Raw genomic sequence first — 26,129 nt, 5'->3', positions numbered from 1 at the left:
TTTGGCAGAGTCCCTCAGGGTGGCCCAAGTCTGATTCTTGGTCCATACCTAAAATCGCTACATGCCCCAAATCAGTAAGTGACCCCTTAGAGGAAATCAGCAGGTGGCTTCTTTTTGTTTTGTTCCTTTTGGATGAATCCTGTCCTCTGGAGTTCTAATTCATTTTGCTCTCTTGCTTCAACAACCTTCTCATGTCTTTACAAATGTAAATTTTGTAATGGATAACATTATTTTCTAGCTGTTGCAGTGGGAATTTTGGGCTGCTGCCACCTACTGCATTTTATCTGGCAGTGAAAGTCCCTATGAGGAAAATTTCTCTGGTTATCTCCTGTTTTACTTGATTTGTGCCTTTGCTTGTTAAGTAACTTCTTTTTAAAACAAATAAAATAATCTTTTATTTATCTGAACATCACAGATTGGTTTTCTTTAAATTCTTTGTTAGTTTTGTAAGTTACTTTCATTTGGACATGAACCCATATTCTGATTGTTCCATTTGCTGCTTTCTTTCAAAGTGCTAAGAATTTTGTAATTTTTTCACTCTCCTTTTTGAATCACCATTTCTACCTCTGTTCTCCTTGCTGTAATTGCTGATTGCCCCCACCACTCCCTACCATCAGTGCAGTCTAGGATGATGGTCAATAATTGAGATATGAAGCTCCTACTCCAAGCCTGTTCAAGTGATTTCGTAGATTTAGTCACTGACCCATGATCTTTTTAGGTTCAATTCCTGTCTCCGTGGAGGCTGATTTTTTGCCCTCCCTGCTGCTTCTTAAAAGCCATAGCCCTAGGCGGTAGTCTGTGCTTTTTGTTTCCTTCTTTCATTATTCATGGGCAGAGCCCCTCTTCCAGCCCCTAGTTTCAGTGAGTCCGAGTCCTATCAGTAGAGGCAGGAGAACTTGTCACAGTTTTTACTTCCACCATCTAATCTCCGGGCTGCCATTGCAGACTTGTTTGACAGGTTGAAGTTTTAGGCTCATTTAGGCTCACAGCATTTTGCTTCTTTTCTGTGTCTGATACTTTGAAATGTTTATTTTTGACTCTGATATTTTCCTTTTTTATTTTTGTTTTAATATTTCATAATTCCCTGCTGTATTTTAGCTAATGGAGAAACAGTTCATGAAGTCCCTACAATATCCTGGTCAATGTTAGAGAGAAATTTCACCCTATATTTTGGCTAAAGTCCTGACCTGATTTTAATTATCAATTATACTCGTGAGATTTTTTGTGATCCCTAACTGGTTTGAGATATCAATTATACCGTATTCCACATTTTCACATGCTTTAATTTATTGGAGGGTAATTTCATTTCTAAAAGAAGATAGGGAACAACCTAAGTGTGCATTGATTTAGATGAATGGATAAAGAAATTGTGATACACACACATATACATAATTCAGCCATAGAAAATATTTGTGGCAACATGAATGGATCCTGAGGACATTATGCTGAATGAAATAACTCAGACACAGAAAGACAAATATTGTATGTTTTCACTTATATTCAGAATCTAAAAACCAAACTCATTGAAATACAAATAATCAGATTTGTAGTTCCCAGAAGCAGGGATTAGGAGTTGGGGGCATTAGATGAAAGTGGTCAGAAGATAAAAACTTCCCGTTATAAGATAGATAGGTCCTGGGAGTGTACATGCAGCATGGTGACTGCAGTTAGCAATAATGTATATTTGAAAGATGCTAAGAGGATAGATTTTAAAGTTCTCATCACAAGGGAAAAAAAAAATTATAACTGTGAGATAATGGGTGTTAACTGATCTTACTGTGGTAACATTTTGCAGTATGTACGTACATGTGTTATAGTCCTTAAACTTATAAAATGTAGTATGTCAAGTATATATCTTAATGAAACTGGAGAAAAACAAAAGAAAGAATGTGGGTCTGTTTTCTTAAGGCAAGATATATTAAGTAAGAATTATTAGTGATTTAGTTTTTCTACTTCACATGCTTTTAAAACATTTATTTTAAAGCATAGCCTTTTGAAAGAATTTAATATTTCATTAATAAAATGACAGGCTGGTATGTCAGCATTGTACTTCCAGATGATTTTGGAAAGGTGCTAGGCATATAGGATTAACCTTCTAGGTAAACTTAAAATGTATAATATTTTGATGACAGATTTCACCAGGTGGTACTAAAATTTTATTTATTTTTATTTTTTTAGATTTGGCTATGTTGGGTCTTCGTTGTTGCATGCGAGCTTTCTGCAGTTGCAGCGAGTGGGGCTACTCTTGGTTGCAGTGTTCCAGCTTCTCTTTGTAGTGGCTTCTGTTGTGGACAAGAGGCTCCAGGGTGTGTGGGCTTCAGTACTTGTGGCTTGAGGGCTCTAGAGCACGGGCTCAGTAGTTGTCGTGCACAGGCCTAGTTGCCTAGGCCTAGTTGCCTCGTGGCATGTGGGATCTTCCCGGACCAGGGATCAAACTGGTCTCCCCTGCATTGGCAGGTGGATGCTTAACCAAGGGATCATGAGAGAAGCCTAGTAGTAAGATCTTAGACTTCAGAATTCAAAATGAGTAATTTAGTAATATTGTGTATAATTTTTTAGGTTGAAAAAAACTTTCCTTTCTCAATTGAATTATCTTTGCAACACTGGAAAACCAGCTTCCTATATTTACACTGGTCTGTATTTAACTTAATGTGTCATTATGGTATTCTGCAAATACCATACTATTTTTGTTTTTTTTTTTAACTTGTAAATTTCATTTTTTAGAGCATTTTTAGGTTCACTGCTTTCTTCTTAAGTGGAAAGTGCAGAGAGTTTCTGTTTATCCCCATACCTTCACAGACACATCCTGCATCACAGTGGTCTGTTTGTTATAACTGATGAATCTGCATCGACATATTATTATCATCCAAAGTCCACAGTTGACATTAGGGTTCACTCTTGGTGTTGTATATCCAGTTGGTTTTAAGAAATGTATAATGACATGTATATACCATTACTGTATAGTTTTCTATGGTAAAACTACACAATATTTTACTGCTCTAAAAATCCTCTGTGCTCTGTCTACTCATCACTGCTTCCCTGTTCTCTGGCAACCTGTGAGCCTTCAACTTTTTCCAGTTTTGCCATTTCCAGAATATTTGACAGTCAGAAATTATATTGACTTTTTTCACTCGGTAATAAATTTTAAGATTCAGTTCAGTTCAGTCGCTCAGTAGTGTCCAACTCTTCGTGACCTCATGGACCGCAGCACGCCAGGCCTCCCTGTCCATCACCAACTCCTGGAATTCACACAAACTCATGTCCATTAGTTGGTGATGCCATCCAACCATCTCATCCTCTATTGTCCCCTTCTTCTCCCACCTTCAATCTTTCCCAGCATCAGGGTCTTTTCAAATGAGTCAGCTCTTCGCATTGTGTGGCCAAAGTATTGGAGTTTCAGCTTCAACATCAGTCCTTCCAATGAACACGCAGGACTGATCTCCTTTAGGATGGACTGGTTGGATCTCCTTGCAGTCCAAGGGACTCTCAAGAGTCTTCTCCAACATCACAGTTCAAAACATCAATTCTTCGGCACTCAGCTTTCTTTATAGTCCAACTCTCACATCCATACTTGACTACTGGAAAAATCATAGCCTTGACTAGATGGACCTTTGTTGGCAAAGTAATGTCTCTGCATTTTAATATGCTGTCTAGGTTTGTCATAGGTTTCCTTCCAAGGAGTAAGAGTCTTTTAATTTCAAGGTTGCACTCACCATCTGCAGTGATTTTGGAGCCCCAAAAATAAAGTCAGCTACTGTTTCCACTGTTTCCCCATCTATTTGCCATGAGGTAATGGGACCAGATGCCATGTTCTTACTTTTCTGAATGTTGAGCTTTAAGTCACCTTTTTCATTCTTCTCTTTTACATTCATCAAGAGGCTCTTTAGTTCTTCACTTTCTGCCCTAAGGGTGGTGTCATCTGCATATCTGAGGTTATTGTTATTTCTCCCGGCCCAGCATTTCTCATGATATACTCTGAATGTAAGTTAAATAAACAGGGGGACAATACACTTACTCCTTTTCCTATTTGGAACCAGTCTATTGTTCCATGTTCAGTTGTAATTGTTGCTTTCTGACCTGCATACAGGTTTCTCAAGAGGCAGGTCAGGTGGTCTGGTATTCCCATCTCTTTCAGAATTTCCCACAGTTTATTGTGATCCACACAGTCAAAGGCTTTGGCATAGTCAATAAAGCAGAAGTAGATGTTTTTCTGGAACTCTCGTGCTTTTTCGATGATCAAGCGGATGTTGGCAATTTGATCTCTGGTTCCTCTGCCTTTTCTAAAACCAGCTTGAACATGTGGAAGTTCACGGTTCACGTATTGCTGAAGCTTGGCTTGAAGAATTTTGAGCATTACTTTACTAGTGTGTGAGATGAGTGCAATTGTGCGGTAGTTTGAGCATTCTTTGGCATTGCCTTTTTTGGGATTGGAATGAAAACTGACCTTTTCCAGCCCTGTGGCCACTGCTGAGTTTTCCAAATTTGCTGGCATATTGAGTGCAGCATTTTCACAGCATCATCTTTCAGGATTTGGAATAGCTCAACTGGAATTCCATCACCTCCACTAGCTTTGTGATGCTTTCTAAGGCCCAGTTGACTTCACTTTCCAGTATGTCTGGCTCTAGGTGAGTGATCACACCATCGTGATTATCTGGGTAATGAAGATCTTTTTTGTACAGTTCTGTATATTCTTGCCACCTGTTCTTAATATCTTCTGCTTCTGATAGGTTCATACCATTTCTGTCCTTTACTGAGCTCATCTTTGCATGAAAGGTTCCCAAGGTATCTCTAATTTTATTGAAGAGATCTCTAGTCTTTCCCATTCTGTTGTTTTCCTCTATTTCTTTGCATTGATCACTGAGGAAGGCTTTCTTATGTCTCCTTGCTCTTCTTTGGAACTCTGCATTCAAATAGGTATATCTTTTCTTTTCTCCTTTGCTTTTCACTTCCTTCCTTTTACAGATATTTGGAAGGCCTCCTCAGACAGCCATTTTGATTTTTTACATTTCTGTTTCTTGGGGATGGTCTTGATCCCTGTCTCCTGTACAGTGTCACAAACCTCCGTCCACAGTTCATCAGGCACTCTGTCTATCAGATGTAGTCCTGTAAGTCTATTTGTCACTTCTACTGTATAATCATAAGGGATTTGATTTAAGTCATACCTGAATGGTCTCGTGGTTTTCTCTGCTTTTTTCAATTTAAGTCTGAATTTTGCAATAAGGAGCTTATGATCTGAGCCACAGTTGGCTCTCGATCTTGATTTTGCTGACTGTATAGAGCTTCTCCATCTTTGGCTGCAAAGAATATAATCAATATGATTTCGATGTTGGCCATCTGGTGATGTCATGTATAGAGTCTTCTCTTGTGTTGTTGGAAGAGAGGGTGTTTGCTATGACCAGTGCGTTCTCTTGGCCAAACTCTCTTAGCCTTTTCCCTGCTTCATTCTGTGCTCCAAGGTCAAATTGCCTGTTATTCCAGGTGTTTCTTGACTTCTTACTTTTGCATTCCAGTCCCCTATAATGAAAAGGGCATCTTTTGGGGGTGTTAGTTATAAACCGTTCAACTTATGCTTCTTCAGTGTTACTGTTCAGGGCATAGACTTGGATTACCGTCATATTGAATGGTTTGCCTTGGAAACGAACAGAGATCATTCTGTCATTTTTGAGACTACCTCCAAGTACTGCATTTCTGACACTTTTGTTGACTGTGATGGCTACTCCATTTTTTCTAAGGGATACTTGCCCACAGTAGTAGATAGGATGGTCATCTGAGTTAAATACACCCATTCCAGTCCATTTTAGTTTGCTGATTCCTAAAATGTTGATGATCACTCTTGCCATCTCCTCTTTGACCACTTCAAATTTCTTCAAATTTGCCTTGATTCATGAACCTAACATAATGACACCGCCCTTATGGCAGAAAGTGAAGGGAGACTACAAAGCCTCTTGATGAAAGTGAAAGAGGAGAGTGAAAAAGTTGGCTTAAAACTCAACATTCAGAAAACTAAGATCATGGCATCTGGGCCCATCACTTCATGGGAAATAGATGGGGAAACAGTGGAAACAGTGGCTGACTTTATTTTTTGGGCTCCAAAATCACTGCAGATGGTGACTGCAGCCATGAAATTAAAAGATGCTTACTCCTTGGAAGGAAAGTTATGACCAACCTCGACAGCATATTGAAAAGCAGAGATATTATTTTGCCAACAAAGGTCCATCTAGTCAAGGCTATGGTTTTTTTTCAGTGACCATGTATGATGTGAGAGTTGGACTGTGAAAAAAGCTGAGCTCCGAAGAATTGATGCTTTTGAACTGTGGTGTTGGAGAAGACTTGCAAGTCCCTTGGACTGCAAGGAGATCCAACCAGTCCATCCTAAAGGAGACCAGTCCTGGGTGTTCATTAGAAGGACTGATGCTGAGGCTGAAACTCCAATACTTTGGCCACCTCATGCGAAGAGTTGATTCATTGGAAAAGACCCTGACGCTGGGAGGGATTGAGGGCAGGAGGAGAAGGGGATGACAGAGATGACTGGATGGCATCACTGACTCGATGCACATGAGTTTGAGTGAACTCTGGGAGTTAATGAGGGACAGGGAGGCCTGGCATGCTGCGATTCATGGGGTTGCAAAGAGTCGGATACAACTGAACAACTGAACTGAATTGAATGGACCTAACATTCCAGGTTCCTATGCAATATTGTTCTTTACTGCATCTGACCTTGCTTCTATCACCAGTCACATCCACAACTGCTTGGTGTTTTTGCTTTGGCTTTGTCTCTTCATTCTTTCCAGAGTTCTTTCTCCACTGATCTCCATTAGCATATTGAGCACCTACCAACCTGGGGAGTTCATCTTTGTGTCTTATCTTTTTGCCTCATCATGGCCTGATAGCTCATTTCTTTTTTGGAGCTGATGATATCCCATTGTCTGGATGTTTATTAACCAATGTTTCTTAACAGATTATTAACATTCACCGAAGGACACCTTGGTTGCTTCCAAATTTTGGCAATTAGGAATAAAGCTGTAATATACATCTGTGTGCAGGGGTTTACATGGACATAAATTTTCAGTTCATTTGGGTAAATATCAGGAGACACAATTGCTGGTTTGTATGAGAGTATGTTTCGTTTTCTGTGAAGCTACCACTCTGTCTTCCAGACTTGCTGTACCATTTTGCATTCCCACCAGCAATGAATGAGAGTTCTTATTGCTCCACATCCTTGCCAGTATTTGGTGTTGTCAGTGTTTGGATTTTGGCCACTCTAAAATATATGTAGCAGTGCTTTTTTGTTTTAATTTGCAATTCCTTAATGACATGATGCTGGACTTCTTTTCATATGCTTACTTGCCACCTGTATAGCTTTGGTGAGGTGTCAGTTCGGGTGGTTTGCCTATTTTTAATTCCGGTTGTTTTCCAGTGTCTAGGAGCATCTGCCCAGGTAAGCAGATGTGTTTTCTATGCCTCTGTGTCACCTTCGATGTGAGGCTAGTTGGTTGCCCTCTGACCTAAGTTCTCATGGGTTCAAGAAAAGTCTTGAACTTGCAGCTTGTCGGGCTTACTTTGTTGTAAGGGTGAAAGAAAGACTTTTATTGTAAGACTGAAAGGTGTAGCTAGTTGTCTACATCTGAGAGAGCAAGCCAGAGAAGGAGAAGAAACCCCATGTTCAACAGTGAAAACCTTAAGAAATTATTGTACATGTGGTATCTATTAGTATATTCCTTATAATACATGTAGCAGCTTTTAAAAGTTAATTAGCTTCCTGAGAAAGGAGCAGTAGGTAAATTCACTGTATTGAAAACAAAAAAGAGTGAACTTCATTTCAGAATTGCCCTGATAGTCTTTCAGCTGCCTTTTGACCTGGAAATGAGAAGGCCAGCTGCAGAAGCATGGTGCTGCCAGTGCTTACTCTCAAGATAGAATTGCAAATGGGAAAGCTGCTCAGGACTTTAAATTAAACTCAACAATATTAAGAATGTAATATATATTTTCTAAATTTTAATAATGTAGCTAAGAAATATAGGACATTTAATCACATACATATACAAAGTAAAAGCCCTGTAGCCTGCTGGTGCTTTTAAAGATGGTTTCTTTGGATAAATGTGGTAAACTAGTACCATAACATTATCTCATTTTGAAGATTTTAAGTATATACATATATATTCACAAACAGAAAAATCTGTTTTAGACTACCTAAAGTACTCTGGGCTTTGTGCCTACATACTTTGATGGGATTGTCATTTTATGAAATGATGAAACGGAACCTGGTAGAAAAAGTGGATCTGTGTGTCACTTCGTGGTGTAGGTATCCCCATATGGTGCTTTTGTTGAAATAAATGAAAGGAAACTGAAGATGGGAGTTCTGAGTCTAGTAACATTTTTATCTAGTGTTTTGAAGTAGCAGTTTTCCTATTAATTGCCATTCACTCATGAAGCAAACTTTATTGAGTGTTTGTGATGTGCTAATAATGGTTTTGAGTGCTGGGCATCTGGCAGCACAAGAGAGGCGTTGTCCGGGGCAGGGGGCAGCATGGAAGTGGAGGAGCTTCACTCCAGCCTTACAATGAAACCAGTACACAGTAATACAGTAAGTTCCTTTGAGAATACGATCAGCAGTGCGTGCAAAGCAGGATCAGGTGTTAGGGCGACGGCAGTACGTGACGAAGACGATTTAAGATATCGTGATCAGGGAAATGGAGAAGGCAATGGCAGCCCTCTCCAGTGTTCTTGCCTGGAGAAGCCCAGGAACAGGGGAGCCTGGTGGGCTGCCGTCTATGGGGTCGCACAGAGTCGGACACGACTGAAGCGACTTAGCAGCAGCAGCAACAGATCAGGGAAAGCATCTTCAGGAATAAACTTTGTGTTGAAACCTGAAGGAAGAGCAGTTCTGCCTGAGGGAGCTTTCTAGGCAGAGGGAGTACCAAGTACATAGACCCTGACTGGAGAAAAGCTTGGTGTTAGAAGTGAAAGGAGAGCAGTGTGGCTGGAACCAAAGGGAGATCTCAGGAACGAGTCCTAGGATTTTAACTAAAGAAACTAGGGGGGGAAATGGGATACCACTAATTGACATGGAGAGATGAGTGGGGAGGAACTTGTTTGAAATTGAGAAAGAATACTTTTTAAAACATATTAAATCTGAGATACCTGTAGGACATCCACAAGGAGATGGCAGCTTTGAGTTTAGGGGTGAGGGCAAGGCTAGGAAAAATTGCTCAACATTTTTAATGCCATAGATTGACTTCTGGTTTTAACATGATTGAGTGAGTCCTTGGAAACAGTCAAATAGAAAGAAAGTAAAACTACCAGAGACCTGTAAACCCCAACCTCAAGATAAACGTAGAACTTAATGTCAAATGGCGATGCAGACAAAACTGACAGAACATTTTTATATGCATACCATGAACATTATCACAAACACAAAGGCTCTCATTTGGAACTGGAGACAGGAGACTTACGCTGGAAGTTTCCCTGCACCCAGTTAAGCAGAAAGGAAGAAGAAAGAGGGCAGGGAAGAGTGAGTCGCACACATGAGCTATATGTGAGGATCAGACATTTGAGGATTGTGGGGAGGGGATTGTGGGGAGGGGATTGTGGGGAGAAAGGCTGCCTTATGTACATACCCACAGCTTCTCATCTTAATTGGCTGGAGAGAAGTTAAAGCACAAAGAACTTGTTCATGCCCATAACTCTTGGTCATAAGGAGATTTCTTAGAAACCTAAACACTGGATACACTAGCCTGCAAAGGAAAGAAGTTCTCTTATTGAAGAGCTGTTACAAGATATATACAAATATATCTCAAAAACAGTAGGGAGAAGGGGTCTGCAAAAGAAAGCTAGTATGGCTGGAGCAACCTTGTAAAATTTTAACTCTGCCACCGTAGGAAGTCTGGAGGCAGTGGGTGAAGACATACGTTGCTATGGTTCCCGGGTGAAAGACAGGACAGTAGCTTTTGGAATACAGTGATAATACAGACCAAGGTGGGATTGAGATATTTTATAAAGAAATATTGACAAAACTTAGTGATAAATTGGATCTTGGTTGCTACTGGAATTGAAAGATTAAGAGAGTTGTAGAAAGGATCATATGTAAATTTCTGGTGTTCATAATTAGATGGAGTTTGTCCTCTTCACCATTGTATCTTTTAGTACTTCATGGAGCACATGGAATGCTCCTATACATATTTGTTGAAAATGAATGAGTATTATTTTAGTTATGAAAAAGTTGCATTCAACTTCAATATAAACAGTCTGAGTAGGAGATGTGTTCTGCTGTAGAATTAGACTTAATAATTTATTCTTTACACTGAAATTTGACCATACATCAAATGAGACCTAGACTGCAGCTTATCTTTGAAAAGTCTTTTAAAATAAAATTTGTGTGTGACAAACTAGATCAAGTGCAGTCTATTTGTGAAAGACATGATAAAATCCTGTATAAAGAAAGTGATATTTTTTTATATTATGGAAGTGATCCCCAGTTTTTTTTTTCCTTTACATTTTAGCTTTGTTATAAACATTTCAAGCTTTTATTATTGATAAAAAAATCAGAAAAGGAATATTGAAGTCTTGTTTTCTCCAGTTCTTACTGCCTTTCTGAAGTATACTGAATCACTGATTCACCCACACCTTCATACACTTTATTGTGGAAAATGTTGTTTTTGAAAAAGTGAACTATTTAGGACCAGTATTCATATTAAGGTAAGGAATTGAAACGTGTACAGTATTTTTATTCTAAAATTTTATCTTTCTTCGAACAGTATTTATAACCTGTAGTTCTAGTGTTGGGATAATAAATCTTAATATCATAGCCAATAACACTGCAAGTGCTCACATGGATGTGGTTTACAGGTGCGTCCTGCTCCCTCTTTTGGGAATGAAGCCACCCCAGCAAAGCCTCTATCTTCTTGTGGATTCTGTGGACGAAGGGTGTAACATTACTGAAGGTGAACAGACGTCCACCAGCTTATCTGGGACTGTGGCAGAGCTTTTGGCTGGTCACCACGAGTTCTTTCCACCGTGGCTATTGCTTCTCTGTTCTGCCCGAAAACAGAGCAAAGCTGTTACTAAAATGTTTACTGGTAAGTGTAATTCCTGCCATCTGCAAATGTTTTCACTGCTGAACTTAAGACTTGTATTTCTTTCTCAGAGGAGAGTACTCAGTTGAAAATTTGGTCCTTGTTTCTGCTGTTCTCTCAGCTGTTCTGTTCTGTTAGCGATTTTCAACTTTTTAAAGTGGTATTAAAAACAGGCCATAAAATATTTTAAGTTAATTTAATAGTAACTTTTTTTTTCAAGATTCTTTACCTAATAACTTCCTTAGCAAAGGTGAGGGCTACATATTTTATGCTGATGTTTCATGATCGGCTTATATTTCTTCTAATTAGACTGAGCATCCTGAGGGTACGGAATATGCCTCCTTAAAAATCAATGGCAGTTTGTCTAAGATGTTTTTCCTGGTTTTAGAGGAGAGACAGAGTCGACAGCCTTTGAGGGTACCTCTTGAAGTAGATCCTTTATTTTTTTAAACCCTTTTCCTATGTGTGAGAAAGTAATCTATGTAATGTTTAAAAGTACGTGATCAGGTTTTTTTTTTTTTTTTTTCTTTTCTTGTTTCCTGACTTTACTTTTTTTTTTTAACTCCCACAGTAAAGTGCTTACTCCTATTAGATTATGTAAAGTGCTTTTTTTTTTTTTGTGCTGTGGGAATGAAAAGGAGCATAAAACAAGGACCACTCACAGGATTTATAGTGTAATTGGGGAGATAATAATTAAGTTATTGGTTAATTAGCTATATCACTTTAAAATAGTTCTGTACATCTTACATAAGGGTGAAATCTTACTAATTTGCTAAAACGGCTTCCTTTAACCAGATTTATTCCCTCTCTTTTCAATTGCCTTACTAATAATACCTTTTGATTTGGTTTCCATTATGCTATTCTGTTTTGTTGTTATTGGAAATTGAGTTGATAAAAGTCAGGGAATTAACAGGATGAACTTGGATATCTCTTAGTATGTCAGGTACAGGTAAAGTTGAAGCCCCTTTTGGTTTATTTCATCTCATTTCTTTCCCTTCTTCATTTGAGACAACCAGTGTTATTGGTTTATTTTTGTCCTTTTAGCTCATATTTTTCATTTTGTCTATTTTTATATTTTACATAAATGAAACGCTGCATACACCATCCTAGCTCTTCCCATTCACTGGCTGTGTGACCTTATGCAACTTCCAATACAGTCTGTGCCTCAGTGCCTTCATCTATGAATCGATGGTTATTACATGTTTCTATTACTTTCCCCATAGAGTATTTTTGTGTGTGAGTCTAAATGACAAGTCTTATTATGCGACTTAGAACAATGCCTAGTACATAATAAGTGCTTCATAAATGTATCACTACTATTGTTATCATTTCACTAAATGAAAAAAAAAAACAACAAAAACAATGTTTTTGAGCCTTGTTTCTATTACTACTTTTAAACCCAGTTCATTGCTTTTAACTGCTGTATATTATTCCTTCCCATGAATAAATCTCTAGTTTTTCCATTATTCTGTTTATGGACATTATTTCAGTTTTTCATTATTACAAGAAATGCTTCATGAATGTGCTTAAACACACCTTCTTGTGCACATGTGCTATAAGTTTATATGATAAAAACATGTGGAATTACTAGAGAATAGAGTATGTACATTTTGAGCTTTAATTTTGACGAACTGCTATCTAGTGTGCTTGAAATAATTTATGTTCCTGCCGGCAAAACATGAAATTTCCCTTTTCTCTATATTTTTGTCGGTTAACATTTGTTATTTTCAGATCTGTTTTTTCTGCTGTAGGGGCTTGTGCTTGATTTTCCCTCTGACTGGAATGATCTTCTCCTGATTCCCAAATCCAGCTTTTATTTATCTGCTGCTGCCACTGCTTTGGTTGTTGCAGCTTTTAGTGATTCTTATGTAGACTTTAATAAAGACTCTAAAAAGTTTTGCCCCAAGTGTTGACTCACTCGAGCTGTTTGTCTTTAGTGATGTTAGAATAGTCTTTCAGAATACAAATCCGCTCACATTATTGTCTTGGTTCTTACTGACTTCTGATAACAAAATCCAAGTCTCATTTCTTCACATAGTACCTGGAATATAGTAGGTTATATATATATATGTGTGTGTGTGTGTGTGTGTGTATTCATATTTGTTTAATTCAGTTGAGTGAGAGTATTTTACTCAGTACTAATTGACCATCACTGATCTTTGCTGCATTTCTAGATTTATTCCTCTTAAGAAAGAGTTCATTCACTCAGCATTTTTTTCTTCTGGAAGATGAATTACACAATTGTCTAATAAATCCATATCTATAAAACAGGATATCATCTCCCTTCCAAAAATGAAATTATGATTCCTTTCAAAGAATTTAAAGTGAGTTTTGAATAGCGGTTAACTAGTATGCTTTTAGGTTGGTTTGAATTTTATTAAGCTGCTTTATTTTTATGTGCTAAAGTTTTGTTAACATGGTTTAACCAAGTTGTATCTTCAGATTGGAGCTGTTTTTGACAATCTAAGATTTAATTATTTAAATTTAGTGACATGTAAAATAATGTAATTTAAAGGTGGTGACAAGTGCTATTCTAATTGTATGCAAATATTCAATTCCATAATTAAGACTAGTGTACATTCGGTTATATGCAGAGACATATGTAAATTTTTCACATGGAAAAGATCAGCTTATAAAAACAAATCTTATTTATGTCTTCTGCAGCTTTTTTCCCTAATCATTTGAGAGGGATCAAAAAAACTTCCCAAAGTGCTTGGATATAGCTAAAGATTTCTAATGCTCTAATGATAAGCGTTTAGTTGAAGTTGAGAGGAGCACTGAACCACTAAACAAATAAATAGTTCGCTTTGTGGACAGTAAAATGAAATAATTTATCTGTCATCAGCGTGTTTTTCCAGAAGAAAAAAAAAAACCTGTTTATTATATTTCTAGGTATTGATTGACTTGTTTATTAGTATTAATTGACTTGCTATTAATTTATTTGATTATTAGTTTGTCACATGTTGAACACATTCTCTTTGAAATATGGCAACTTTGATAATCATTTTCAATTGACACCTACTTTTTTGTCCTTAGGTTTTCGAAAAATAAGTTTAGATGACCTTCGGAAGGCATATATCGTTAAGGATGTTCAGCAGTACATCCTTCATCGTTTAGATCAAGAAGAAGCTTTGCGACAACACCTCACGAAAGAAACTGCAGAGATGTTAAATCAACTGCACATTAAAAGTAGCGGGTGCTTTCTTTATCTAGAACGAGTTCTCGATGGAGTTGTAGAAAATTTTATTATGTTGAGAGAGATTCGTGACATCCCAGGAACTCTAAATGGTCTGTATCTCTGGCTGTGTCAAAGACTTTTCGTAAGAAAACAGTTTGCAAAGGTTCAGCCTATCTTGAATGTGATTCTTGCAGCCTGCCGGCCTCTGACCATAACAGAATTATATCATGCAGTATGGACAAAAAATATGTCATTAACCTTGGAAGACTTTCAACGCAAGCTAGATGTCCTTTCCAAACTTCTTGTTGATGGACTTGGAAATACTAAAATACTGTTTCACTACAGTTTTGCAGAGTGGCTCCTGGATGTGAAACACTGCACTCAGAAGTATTTATGCAATGCAGCAGAAGGACACCGAATGTTGGCTATGAGTTATACCTGTCAAGCCAAGAATTTAACACCATTGGAAGCACAAGAATTTGCGTTGCACTTAATTAATTCGAACTTACAGTTAGAGACAGCTGAGTTAGCTCTGTGGATGATATGGAATGGCACACCTGTCAGAGACTCCCTATCTACTTTAATACCCAAGGAACAAGAAGTGCTGCAGCTGTTGGTGAAAGCTGGCGCTCATGTCAACAGCGAAGATGATCGCACATCATGCATCGTCCGGCAGGCCTTAGAAAGAGAGGATTCCATTCGGACATTATTAGACAATGGAGCTTCAGTAAATCAGTGTGATTCGAATGGGAGAACGTTACTGGCTAATGCGGCTTACAGTGGCAACCTCGATGTGGTGAATTTACTGGTCTCTAGGGGAGCAGATTTAGAAATAGAAGATGCTCACGGACACACACCGCTTACCCTGGCTGCTCGACAAGGACATACCAAGGTGGTTAATTGTCTGATTGGTTGTGGAGCAAATATTAATCACACCGATCAGGATGGCTGGACAGCATTGAGATCCGCAGCTTGGGGTGGTCACACCGAGGTTGTGTCTGCACTGCTTTATGCTGGCGTAAAAGTGGACTGTGCAGATGCCGACAGCCGAACAGCTCTGAGAGCAGCAGCCTGGGGAGGACATGAGGATATTGTGCTGAACTTGCTCCAGCATGGTGCTGAAGTCAACAAAGCTGACAATGAAGGCCGAACTGCTTTGATAGCGGCTGCCTACATGGGACATAGAGAGATTGTGGAACACCTGCTGGATCACGGAGCAGAAGTCAATCATGAGGATGTCGACGGCAGGACTGCACTCTCTGTGGCTGCACTTTGTGTTCCTGCAAGTAAAGGACATGCATCGGTCGTTAGCCTTCTGATTGATCGAGGTGCTGAAGTTGATCACTGCGATAAAGATGGCATGACGCCCCTACTGGTGGCTGCCTATGAAGGACATGTCGATGTGGTTGACTTGCTTCTAGAGGGGGGAGCTGATGTCGACCACACGGATAACAATGGGCGTACACCCCTCCTAGCTGCCGCTTCTATGGGTCATGCCTCAGTTGTAAACACGCTTTTGTTTTGGGGTGCTGCTGTGGACAGCATTGACAGTGAAGGGAGAACAGTGCTTAGCATAGCTTCAGCCCAAGGAAACGTTGAAGTAGTCCGTACTCTGCTGGACCGGGGCTTAGATGAAAATCACAGAGATGATGCTGGATGGACACCTTTGCACATGGCAGCTTTTGAAGGCCACAGATTAATATGTGAAGCACTTATTGAACAAGGTGCTAGAACAAATGAGATCGACAACGATGGGCGGATACCTTTCATATTAGCTTCACAAGAGGGTCATTATGACTGTGTTCAAATATTACTGGAGAATAAATCCAACATTGATCAGAGAGGTTATGATGGAAGAAATGCTCTGCGGGTCGCTGCGTTAGAAGGACACCGGGACATTGTTGAATTGCTTTTTAGCCATGGAGCTGATGTTAACTACAAAGATGCTGATGGTAGGCCAACACTTTATATTTTGGCCTTAGAAAATCAGCTTACAATGGCTGAGTATTTTTTGGAAAATGGTGCAAATGTGGAAGCAAGTGATGCTGAAGGCAGGACAGCACTTCATGTCTCGTGCTGGCAAGGCCACTTGGAAATGGTGCAGGTTCTGATCACCTATCATGCTGATGTCAATGCTGCTGACAATGAAAAGCGCTCTGCACTGCAGTCTGCAGCCTGGCAGGGCCACGTCAAAGTGGTGCAGCTTCTCATTGAACATGGCGCCGTGGTGGACCACACGTGTAATCAGGGCGCCACCGCGCTCTGCATTGCAGCCCAGGAAGGACACATTGACGTCGTGCAGGTTTTATTAGAGCACGGTGCTGATCCAAACCACGCTGATCAATTTGGACGTACTGCTATGCGAGTTGCAGCCAAAAACGGACACTCTCAAATAATTAAATTATTAGAAAAATATGGTGCATCCAGCTTGAATGGCTGTTCTCCATCTCCTGTTCACACGATGGAGCAAAAGCCTCTACAGTCAGTGTCATCGAAGATGCAGTCCCTAACAATTAAATCAAACAGCTCAGGCAGCACTGGTGGTGGGGAAGCGCAGCCTTCGTTGCGCAGTTTGCCAAACGGGCCAGCTCATGCATTCAGTTCTCCTTCAGAATCGCCTGATTCGACAGTTGATCGGCAAAAGTCATCATTGTCAAATAATTCCTTGAAAAGCTCAAAAAATTCATCTTTGAGAACTACTTCATCTACAGCAACGGCTCAAACAGTGCCAATCGACAGTTTCCACAGCTTGTCATTTACAGAACAAATTCAGCAGCACTCGTTGCCGCGCAGTAGAAGTCGCCAGTCGATTGTCTCCCCGTCTTCCACAACACAGTCCTTGGGCCAGAGCCATCATTCACCGAGTAGTGAGTTTGAGTGGAGTCAAGTCAAGCCCAGCTTGAAGTCAACAAAAACGAATAAAGGGGGGAAATCAGAAAATTCCAACAAATCTGGGTCAGCTGGAAAAAAAGCTAAACAAAATAATTCTTCACAGCCGAAGGTCCTAGAATATGAAATGACTCAGTTTGATAAAAGAGGACCCACAGCCAAATCTGGGACCAGTGCACCATCTAAGCAGATGCCAGCAGATTCGCAGTGTAAAATCATGATTCCTTCAGCTCAGCCAGAAATAGGTCGATCTCAACAGCAGTTCCTTATTCACCAACAAAGTGGGGAACAGAAGAAGAGAAACGGTATAATGACAAATCCAAATTATCATCTGCAGAGCAACCAGGTTTTTCTCGGTAGGGTTTCAGTCCCACGGACAATACAAGACAGAGGGCATCAGGAAGTGTTAGAAGGATACCCTTCCTCGGAGACGGAATTAAGCCTTAAACAAGCTCTGAAGCTTCAGATTGAGGGTTCTGACCCTAGCTTCAACTATAAAAAGGAAACACCATTATAAAAGGTAACATTTCATCAACATAAAGAATAAATATCCAAAGTATGGTTCCCTCCATATATTGTTCCCTTAGAATGCTCTTTTCCCTAATCCACATGGCCAGCTCCTTCACCTCATCACTATCTGTGTCCTCTTCTCAGCAAGATCCTCCCTCCTTACTCTTTGGAATTTGAATTCTACCACCTCCACCACTCCCTTTCCCCCTTTTCTGCTTCACATTAGCCATGGTACTTATTTCTTAACATGGTTTATATACTTTATTATGTTTATTATTTGTCCCCTCTCATCTGAAATGTCAGCCTTGTGAGGGTAGGGATTTTTAATCTCTCTTATTTACCACTTAATTCCATGTACTTGGAATACTGCTTGGACACATAGCAGTTTCTCAGTAAAAATGTTTTGTACGAGTGAATGAATGAATATGCTATTTATGGATCTCAAATCAAAGATTCCTTCCTATACAATCATACTCCCCCTTAAAAGTTCTTTTATGATAACAGAGGTGGGGCTGTTCCCCTTTTAGGTTTGAATAAAGTTGTGTATGTAATGCTTAGTAGGTAGGTAGTGAATGTTAATTTCCTTCCTTTTTTCACCCTGGAAGAAATTAAAAAATTAATCATAAAAGGTAATTTTTATTATGACAGATCTCTTAAGAATCTTTCAAGTGAAATTTACACATATCAAAAGTAGATATTTAGGGTATTCAAGGACCAATATTTAAGTGTCAGAATTGTTTTAAACCTCAAAGTTATATTTATTAAATAAAAACTTTTTTCTCCTTTCTACTACTGTGGATGCTATTCTAATTATAGAGGGGAGGTTAATGGGAAAATTGAATTATAATTTTATATTATGGATACTTTTTCAGAAATACATTTCTCATATTTGAGATAAATTCAAGATTTCATTAGGCATTTTTGCTAAATTATACACAAATATGTTTGTACATGTGTATATACATGTGTATAATTATACACATGTATGTTTGTAGTTTGTACATGTGCTAAATTATACACATGAATGTTTATACATGTGTATAATTATAGACAAGTATTTCCTATACATTCTAATAATAAACATCCTTCAATGTGAATCTGTGGAGGACTGGTGAAATATCATTCAAACATAAGTCGTATAAAAGTAGTTAATTCATTCTCCAATGTGATTTATTTTTAAAATATTTAGTTCTGATGGTACAGCCCTCTAACTCTCATGATATCTTTTGTAAATATTAAGTGTGGGTATATATTTTACAATAAAACATATGAATTAAGGTGAACACTTGTAGAATATTTAAGTAATTTATACTTAGTGAATCTCTAATAGGTCTACTTTTGTGCTTTACATAGTAAATATATATATATATATATATATATATATATTCTTATGTGAAAGTGAGAGTCACTCAATTGTGTCCGACTCTTTGCAACCCCATGGACTATACAGTCCATGGAATTCTCCAGGCCAGAATACTGGAGTGGGTAGCCTTTCCCTTCTCCAGGGGATCTTCACAACCTAGGGATTGAACCCTTTCTTATGTAGATTTTAAAACTATATGTAGTTATATTTAATAAGTATAACATAGAAATTAATTTTTTTTTAACTTTTGTATTAGTTTCCTATTCTGTGAAACAGAAGACATTGTGATTGGAGTGATTCTTCAGCTACTGGATGAAAATATAAAATGCCTGTTGATTTGCTGAAAAAAAAAAAAGAAGAATGTGATACCTGCAGTACAGTTACCTTAAATACTGTCATGTGCCTAAGTAGTAAGGCTGCCTTCTCAATGTAACCCTCTGTGCTTAAAAAATTTCATTTTGTGTGCTTTGTATTCACTACCCAAGAGTAAGCACTTTTTTTTTTAATGCAGATATATACTGCAGTTCCCTGATAAAAGATGAAAAATATTTTGAGTATTTTAAGTTAATATTTGATAAGTGTGCATGTGCCATGGTCAAATATATATGAAAAGGCAGTGTTCCTTGTATTTATTTTTTTCTTTCTGTGGCAAACGAAACTTAAGCATACTGTTTCAGTCACATTTACCTTGTTGTAGTGTATGGTTTGTCTCCTGTATCCTTAAAAATGTCACTCAATAAAATAAATCATGCAACTCTTTTATGTTCATTACACCTTCAGCATTGGTTAAAAATGTGTTTCTATTTAATGCTACATCAAGGTGAAAAAATAGTTTCGTGAAAGATTTTTTAAAAGTCTAGTATTTTAGGGAGTTGCTCTAAGTAGTTTAAATTTGGATTTCTCAGTGGAATCCTCCTAATCTTCAGCTAAAGGTGTGAAAAAAAAGAAAAAGAAAACCCACACACAGACTATAGGCAGAACAAAGTTCTGTTTCATTGACTGGGATGCAGTTTCACCTTCCTCTCACTTGTCATTCCACATCCGAGAAGACAGACGATCATTCCTGAGGCGTGAAAATTCTCAGGGACAGAGCCAGGCCTCAGTGGCACGTGTGTAGAGGGAGATGTAGCTGTCTATCTGAGAGTAGATTTTTGATCCCTGAACAATTCACTGACTACCCTTCTTTCTTCTTCCATCCAGTTATGTAAAACATCTGCCACCTTGAACTGTGATGCCGGCTTCTCTCTCAGTCGTTTCTGTTTTGTAAAATCACTGCATGTCCAAAATAGCCCCTAGTCAGAATCAGTTGGATCAATTTTAATGATTAGTTGGATGAGTATTCTTGATGAATATGTGTTGTCCATAGTAGAGATGACACTACTAACCTATCGGCCATAGCACAGGTGTATTTTTTAATTGCTATTTGCTAAATAGTAGTAATGGATTTGCACTTTTCTGTCCACATACTCTTTCCTGTTTTACTCTTTGGACAATCACTTCTAGAATGATAGATGCCAGGATTAGGGGTGAAGTCTGTAACCAAGGAAACTAAAGTCAACTGTTTAGATGAGCATGTGACTCACCACCTTGACCTCCTGGATGGACACTTGAACCAGTTGAGCTAGCTTGGTGGGTTTTATGCGTGTCTGGAGAGGGTCAAATTTATTGTTTAGAAACCAAGGTTGCAGGTTTGATCTTTGCAAAAGCCCTGGGATCCTACAAAACCCAGAAATTCTATTCTTTCCATGTGCTGTTGATGAAGAGGAATAGGAAAGAGAATTTGGAGATTCAGCACAAAACCATTGCAACTACTGGACAAAAATCTTTAGAAAATGTCTTAGTATCTGAGGTCAGTAATGTCATCTTCATATATGAAGGACACATACATGACGCATTGTTCACAGAAACAGGAAGAAATATGTAGTTGGTCGTGACAAATGTTTCACTTGATCTTCCTGTAAGGCTTTTGTTTTTGCTTCTGTTTTTTAAAGTCAGCGAAACTTGGGTGTTTGTATCATCGGTAAGTCATAATCAGAATAGGAGATAAATTCAATCAATATTAAGGTGACATGGCAATATTTATAACTCAAATGTGAATGTTTCAAGTGTTGAATTTTTGTCCCTATGGGACATTTATTAAATACACTTAATAGGACTCTTGCAAAGTAGCCTTAAAAGTGTTAATGATTCTGTTAATAACTATGAACACATCCTATTATTAGAACCAACTCTACTCATATCTCAAATACAGTACATTTACTTAATTTAGAAGAGGAAGCTCTAATTTCTTATTAGGTATATTTTTCTTTAGAAAGAGAATCTTGAAAGCTGCCAGTTTTTCTATTAAACCTTGAATTATTGGAATTGTATTTATTTAATTTTATTGTTTTTACAAAAATGCACCTTGTGGCCAACGGGCAAAGATATGACTCGTGACACAAGGGATTTCTGTTTTCTGAAGAGCTCAGTGTTTTCACATCCATACTATATTCACTTGAAACAGTTGGTAGGAAGAGAACCTGTTGGAGAAATACACTTTTCAAAAGTAAATATTCCTCTGGATGTTTTTATATGAACTAAGTTTTGGAATAGAACAGCAATGGCTTTCAGTAAGGATAAGGCTAATATGGGGGTGGAAGAAGCCCTGCTTTGCTGATTGGTTTCTGTGGGGATTTATTTAATACCATGACTGAAAATAACTTCTGTTCCATTGAGACTAAAAATAGTCCCATAAATAGAAAACTCCTAAGTAACTTTTTAAAATAAAAAACATTAAATTTTGTAAATCACCTGCTGCCACAATACAACTGTGATGCCATATGCTTTTAAACAGTTTTATACCCTTCCATTTGTGTTCCTTTCCTAAAAGTCATGAGTTGATAGCAGAGGAAGTGATTAAAAAAAAAAATACAGTAATGAAAAATAAAGTCTCCATGTGTGTAGGAAAGGTTTTGGAAGGAAAATGGACCAGAACCCAGTGTGTTCTGCAGAATACAGCCAGTTATGTTGCGTCCCTCCCCCTCACCCCTCACACCTACCAGAATCCTCACCAAAAGTAGTTCACTGCTCGAAAAACAGGAGTAAGTACTTTTTCCAATATTGTTTGCCTATGCAAATACTTGTTTTACTTTAAATGTCCTCCATTTACACTTTGCAGCAAATGTAGTTGCAGACAAATGCTTTTTCTTTTTGAATTTTTCCCTTGGTTTGGGGGTATGTAAATAGCCGAAAAATGTACATTGAATTTCACATTGTAAAAGTTTTATTTTATTCCTTGTATTATATTAAGCAAAAATCCCTATGTAAATGAAAGTGCATAATAAATATATTTGCTTTACAGAGAATACCTTGTTTTAATTTTATCGTTGAATCCGCAGAAGGTGCATGGCATGCTTACAGTAGAAACAACTGTCTGTTAACTTCTTTTAAGTACTGAGGAGATGAATTTGGAAACATTTTACAAAGAAAAAAATGAGATAGAAAAACTTTCAAAGGAAAGTAGAAATTAAAAAGATCTAGCCTTAGTATCTTCCTAAAGCTTTTATAAGGACTTAATATTCTCTACCCTTCCCCAGTAACACCGTATCTCTCACTATGTCAGGTTTCCCACCTCTGAAATTGCAGTAATCCAGTAAATTGTATGCATGTATGCTCCCTGATCCTCAGAACACTGTGGGCATCTTAAATTTGATATATTGGGGGTTTTGTTGCAAAACTTGTCATTCATTTTCAAAATAAGTTTCTATTCTTCACTCAGTAAACTTAGGTCACTTCATGACTTTCTGCTTCCTCTAGCAAAACACAGTGTGTGTGTGTGTGTGTGTGTGTATACTCCAAATAGCTTGTAAAGTCAGCAAGGCATGTTCTGATAGGTAATTCTACAGTAATGACAGGGTTCTATTGTAATTATCTTACATTCTTTATAAAGTTGTTAGAATAGTAAAAGTCTTACTCTAAAAATTTTTCATAATTTTTAACAGAGGTGGTACTGTACATAGAATAATTTTAAGCTGTCTGACTAAATAAACGTACATGGAGTTTTCTAGCTGGTGGTCCAAGGAAATACCCTGGGAACTTGGCAGTGACTAATGTTTTCGCTCCTTTGCCTAAGAGTTGGAGGGAATCCAGCTAATAGTAGTGAGATGCACACCAAAGGCATAGATTCCCGAATTTCTGGGAAAATTTTATTCATCATGCAAATACTACCACTAACTCATCTTTAAGATAGGATCTCTGCATTGTTGTACGGCAGAAACGAACATGACATTGTAAAGCAGTTATCTTCCAATTAAACAAGGAGCACAACGCGTGTGCACACACACACACACGCAAAAAGATAGAGTCTCTGCCTGTCCTGCTAATACAGTAAAGCATCCTAAAATATGTCCCAAAAGAACTGATGCTACATTTTTAATGAGTGTCTGTTACTCCTATTTTGTTTGTAAACTTAGGATGAACTATAACGTATACAGGAAAATGCACAGGTTCTAAGTAACTGTCCTATACATTTTTATAAAAACTGAACATACCTGTTGAACCATCACCCTGATCAAGAAGTTGACCACTTCCTAGACATAACCTCCAACAAAGAAAACCACTATTCTTCGCCATATATTGGTGTTGATTGCTTGTTTAAATTTCATAGAAATAGAATCAAACAATGTCTTTTTTTGTGCTGTTTTCTTCCCCTTAATGTTATATTTCTAAAACTTAAACACACTGTATATATAATAGTGGTTTGCCCCTTTTCAATGCTGTATATTACTGTCTTGTCAAACTTATATAGCATGCATTGTGCGAATTTACTATCAAAAATCCATTTTATTACTAATAGGCATTAGGATTGTTTTTGCTTTGGGCTCTTAGAAATTCTGCAGGCAGTAATATTTTTGTGGATATTTTTGATGTCCATCTATAAGCATTGTTTTCATGATGAGTGAAATTACTGGGTCTTATGTGTATGATTAGCTTTAATAGATAATGTCACCCAATTTTCCTAAGTGGTTGTATCCATTTTTATGCACTCCAACCATATACAATAGTCTCTTATTGCTCTTCATCTTTGTCAACCTTGGTGTTTAGTTGTTTTCTTTTTTGCTCATTGTGTTTGGTTATATACTAGTATTGCATTTGAGATTTGAATTTGCATTCCTCAGGTGATTAAAGAAAGTAGACACTTTTACATATGAATTTCATTTATTTGTATATGTTGTCTTGTGAAGTTGTCATTCAGTCACTCAGTTGTGTCCGACTCTGTGACTCTGTGGACTGCAGCATACCAGACCTCCCTGTCCCTCACTATCTCCCGGAGTTTGCTCAAACTCATCCTTGAGTCAATAATGCTATCCAGCCATCTCACCCTCTGTTGCCACCTTCTCCTCCTGCACTCAATCTTTCCCAGCATTAGGATCTTTTCCAGTGAGTCAACTCTTCACATCAGGTGGCCAAAACATTGGAGCTTCAGTTTCAGCATCAGTCCTTCCAACGAATATTCAGGACTGATGTCCTTTAGGATTGACTGGTTTGATCTTGCTGTCCATGGGACTCTCAAAAGTCTTTTCCAGCACCACAGTTTGAAAGCATCAGTTCTTCAGTGCTCAGCCTTCTTTATGGTCCAACTGTTGCATCCATACATGACTACTGGAAAAACCGTAGCTTCGACTAGACGGACCTTTGATGGCAAACTGATGTCTCTGCTTTTTAATACACTGTCTAGGTTTGTCGTAGCTTTTCTTCCAAGGAGCAAGTGTCTTTTAATTTCACAGCTGCAGTCATCATCTGCAGTGATTTTGGAGCCCAAGAATATAATGTCTTTGTTTCCATTTTACCCCCGTCTATTTACCATGAATTGATGAGACTGGGTACCACAATCAGTTTTTTGAATGTTGAGTTTTAAGCCACCTTTTTCACTCTCCACTTTTCGCCTTCATCCAGAGGCTCTTTAGTTCCTTTTTGCGTTCTGCCTATGGGTGGTGTCATCTGCATATCTTAGGTTATTGGTATTTCTTCTGGCAATTTTGATTCTAGCTTGTGCTTCATCCAAACCGGCATTTCTCATGATGTACTGTGCTTATAAGTTAAATAAGCAGGGTGACAATTACAAACAAGATACTCCTTTCCCAATTTTGAAACAATCTGTTGTTCAATGTACCATTCTAAATGTTGCTTCTTGACCTGCATACAGGTTTCTCATGAAGAACTTTGCTGTTTTTCCTCCTTGGTTTTCTTGGTTCCTAGAAATTTTTTGTATTTTGGATGTAAATTCTTTTTATAATATACACAATGCAAATATCTGATTCTGTGCTTTGCCCTTTCACTCAAAATGGCACAATTTAATAGAGGTTCTTATTTAATATTTTTAAGAAGTTATGCTTTTTGTGTCCTGTTATGTAAGTATTTGCCTGGTTCAAAGTCATGATGATAGTCTCCTATGTTTTCTTCTAATCGGTTTTTGTTATATCTTGATGAAATAGCAAATTAACGCAGCATCATCTATTTCTCTCCCTATATTTTAATATCTCTTCATCATAAATCAGATATTCTTACATGGCTGGATCTTTCTGTTCATCCTCAAGCCAGTATCAGACACACTTACTTACTATGACTTTATAAGTTTTAATATACAGCAGTGTGAATCTTCACACTCATTTCTTCAAGACTGCCTTGACTCTTCGCAGTGTTTTGCATTTCCATAGAACTTTTAAAATTGGCTTCTCAATTGTCATTTTAAAAAGAAACTTGCTGAGATTTTGACTGAGATTGCATTGAATCTGAGAAATATCAATAACCTCAGATATGCAGATGACACCACCCTTATGGCAGAAAGTGAAGAGGAACTAAACAGCCTCTTGATGAAAGTGAAAGTGGAGAGTGAAAAAGTTGGCTTAAAGCTCAGCATTCAGAAGACAAAATCATGGCATCTGGTCCCATCACTTCATAGGAAATAGATGGGGAAACAGTGGAAACAGTGTCTGACTTTATTTTTGGGGGGTCCAAAATCACTGCAGATGGTATTGCAGCCATGAAATTAAAAGACGTTTACTCCTTGGAAGGAAAGTTATGACCAACCTAGATAGCATATTGAAAAGCAGAGACATTACTTTGCCAACAAAGGTCT

General features: G+C 38.0%; 1 protein-coding gene across 2 annotated transcripts in view; it reads left to right on the top strand.

Annotated features, from left to right (window-relative positions):
* The window catches only part of ANKRD50 (ankyrin repeat domain 50), a 40,923-nt gene extending 18,567 nt beyond the window's left edge, over positions 1 to 22,356 (top strand). For both annotated transcript variants that reach the window (XM_027567304.1, XM_027567305.1), the window contains exons 3-5: positions 10,846 to 11,075; positions 14,109 to 17,659; positions 19,269 to 22,356. In XM_027567304.1, coding sequence (XP_027423105.1) covers positions 10,846 to 11,075; positions 14,109 to 17,656 — 3,778 coding nt within the window. In that variant the 3' untranslated portion in view covers positions 17,657 to 17,659; positions 19,269 to 22,356. The remainder of the gene's footprint in view (positions 1 to 10,845; positions 11,076 to 14,108; positions 17,660 to 19,268) is intronic.
* The last annotated feature ends 3,773 nt before the right edge of the window (positions 22,357 to 26,129 follow it).

The sequence above is a fragment of the Bos indicus x Bos taurus genome, chromosome 17, assembly GCF_003369695.1.
Source record: "Bos indicus x Bos taurus breed Angus x Brahman F1 hybrid chromosome 17, Bos_hybrid_MaternalHap_v2.0, whole genome shotgun sequence".
Taxonomy (NCBI): domain Eukaryota; kingdom Metazoa; phylum Chordata; class Mammalia; order Artiodactyla; family Bovidae; genus Bos; species Bos indicus x Bos taurus.
The sequence above is the reverse complement of the archived record's forward strand: the minus strand, read 5'-3'. Positions and strand labels throughout refer to the sequence as shown.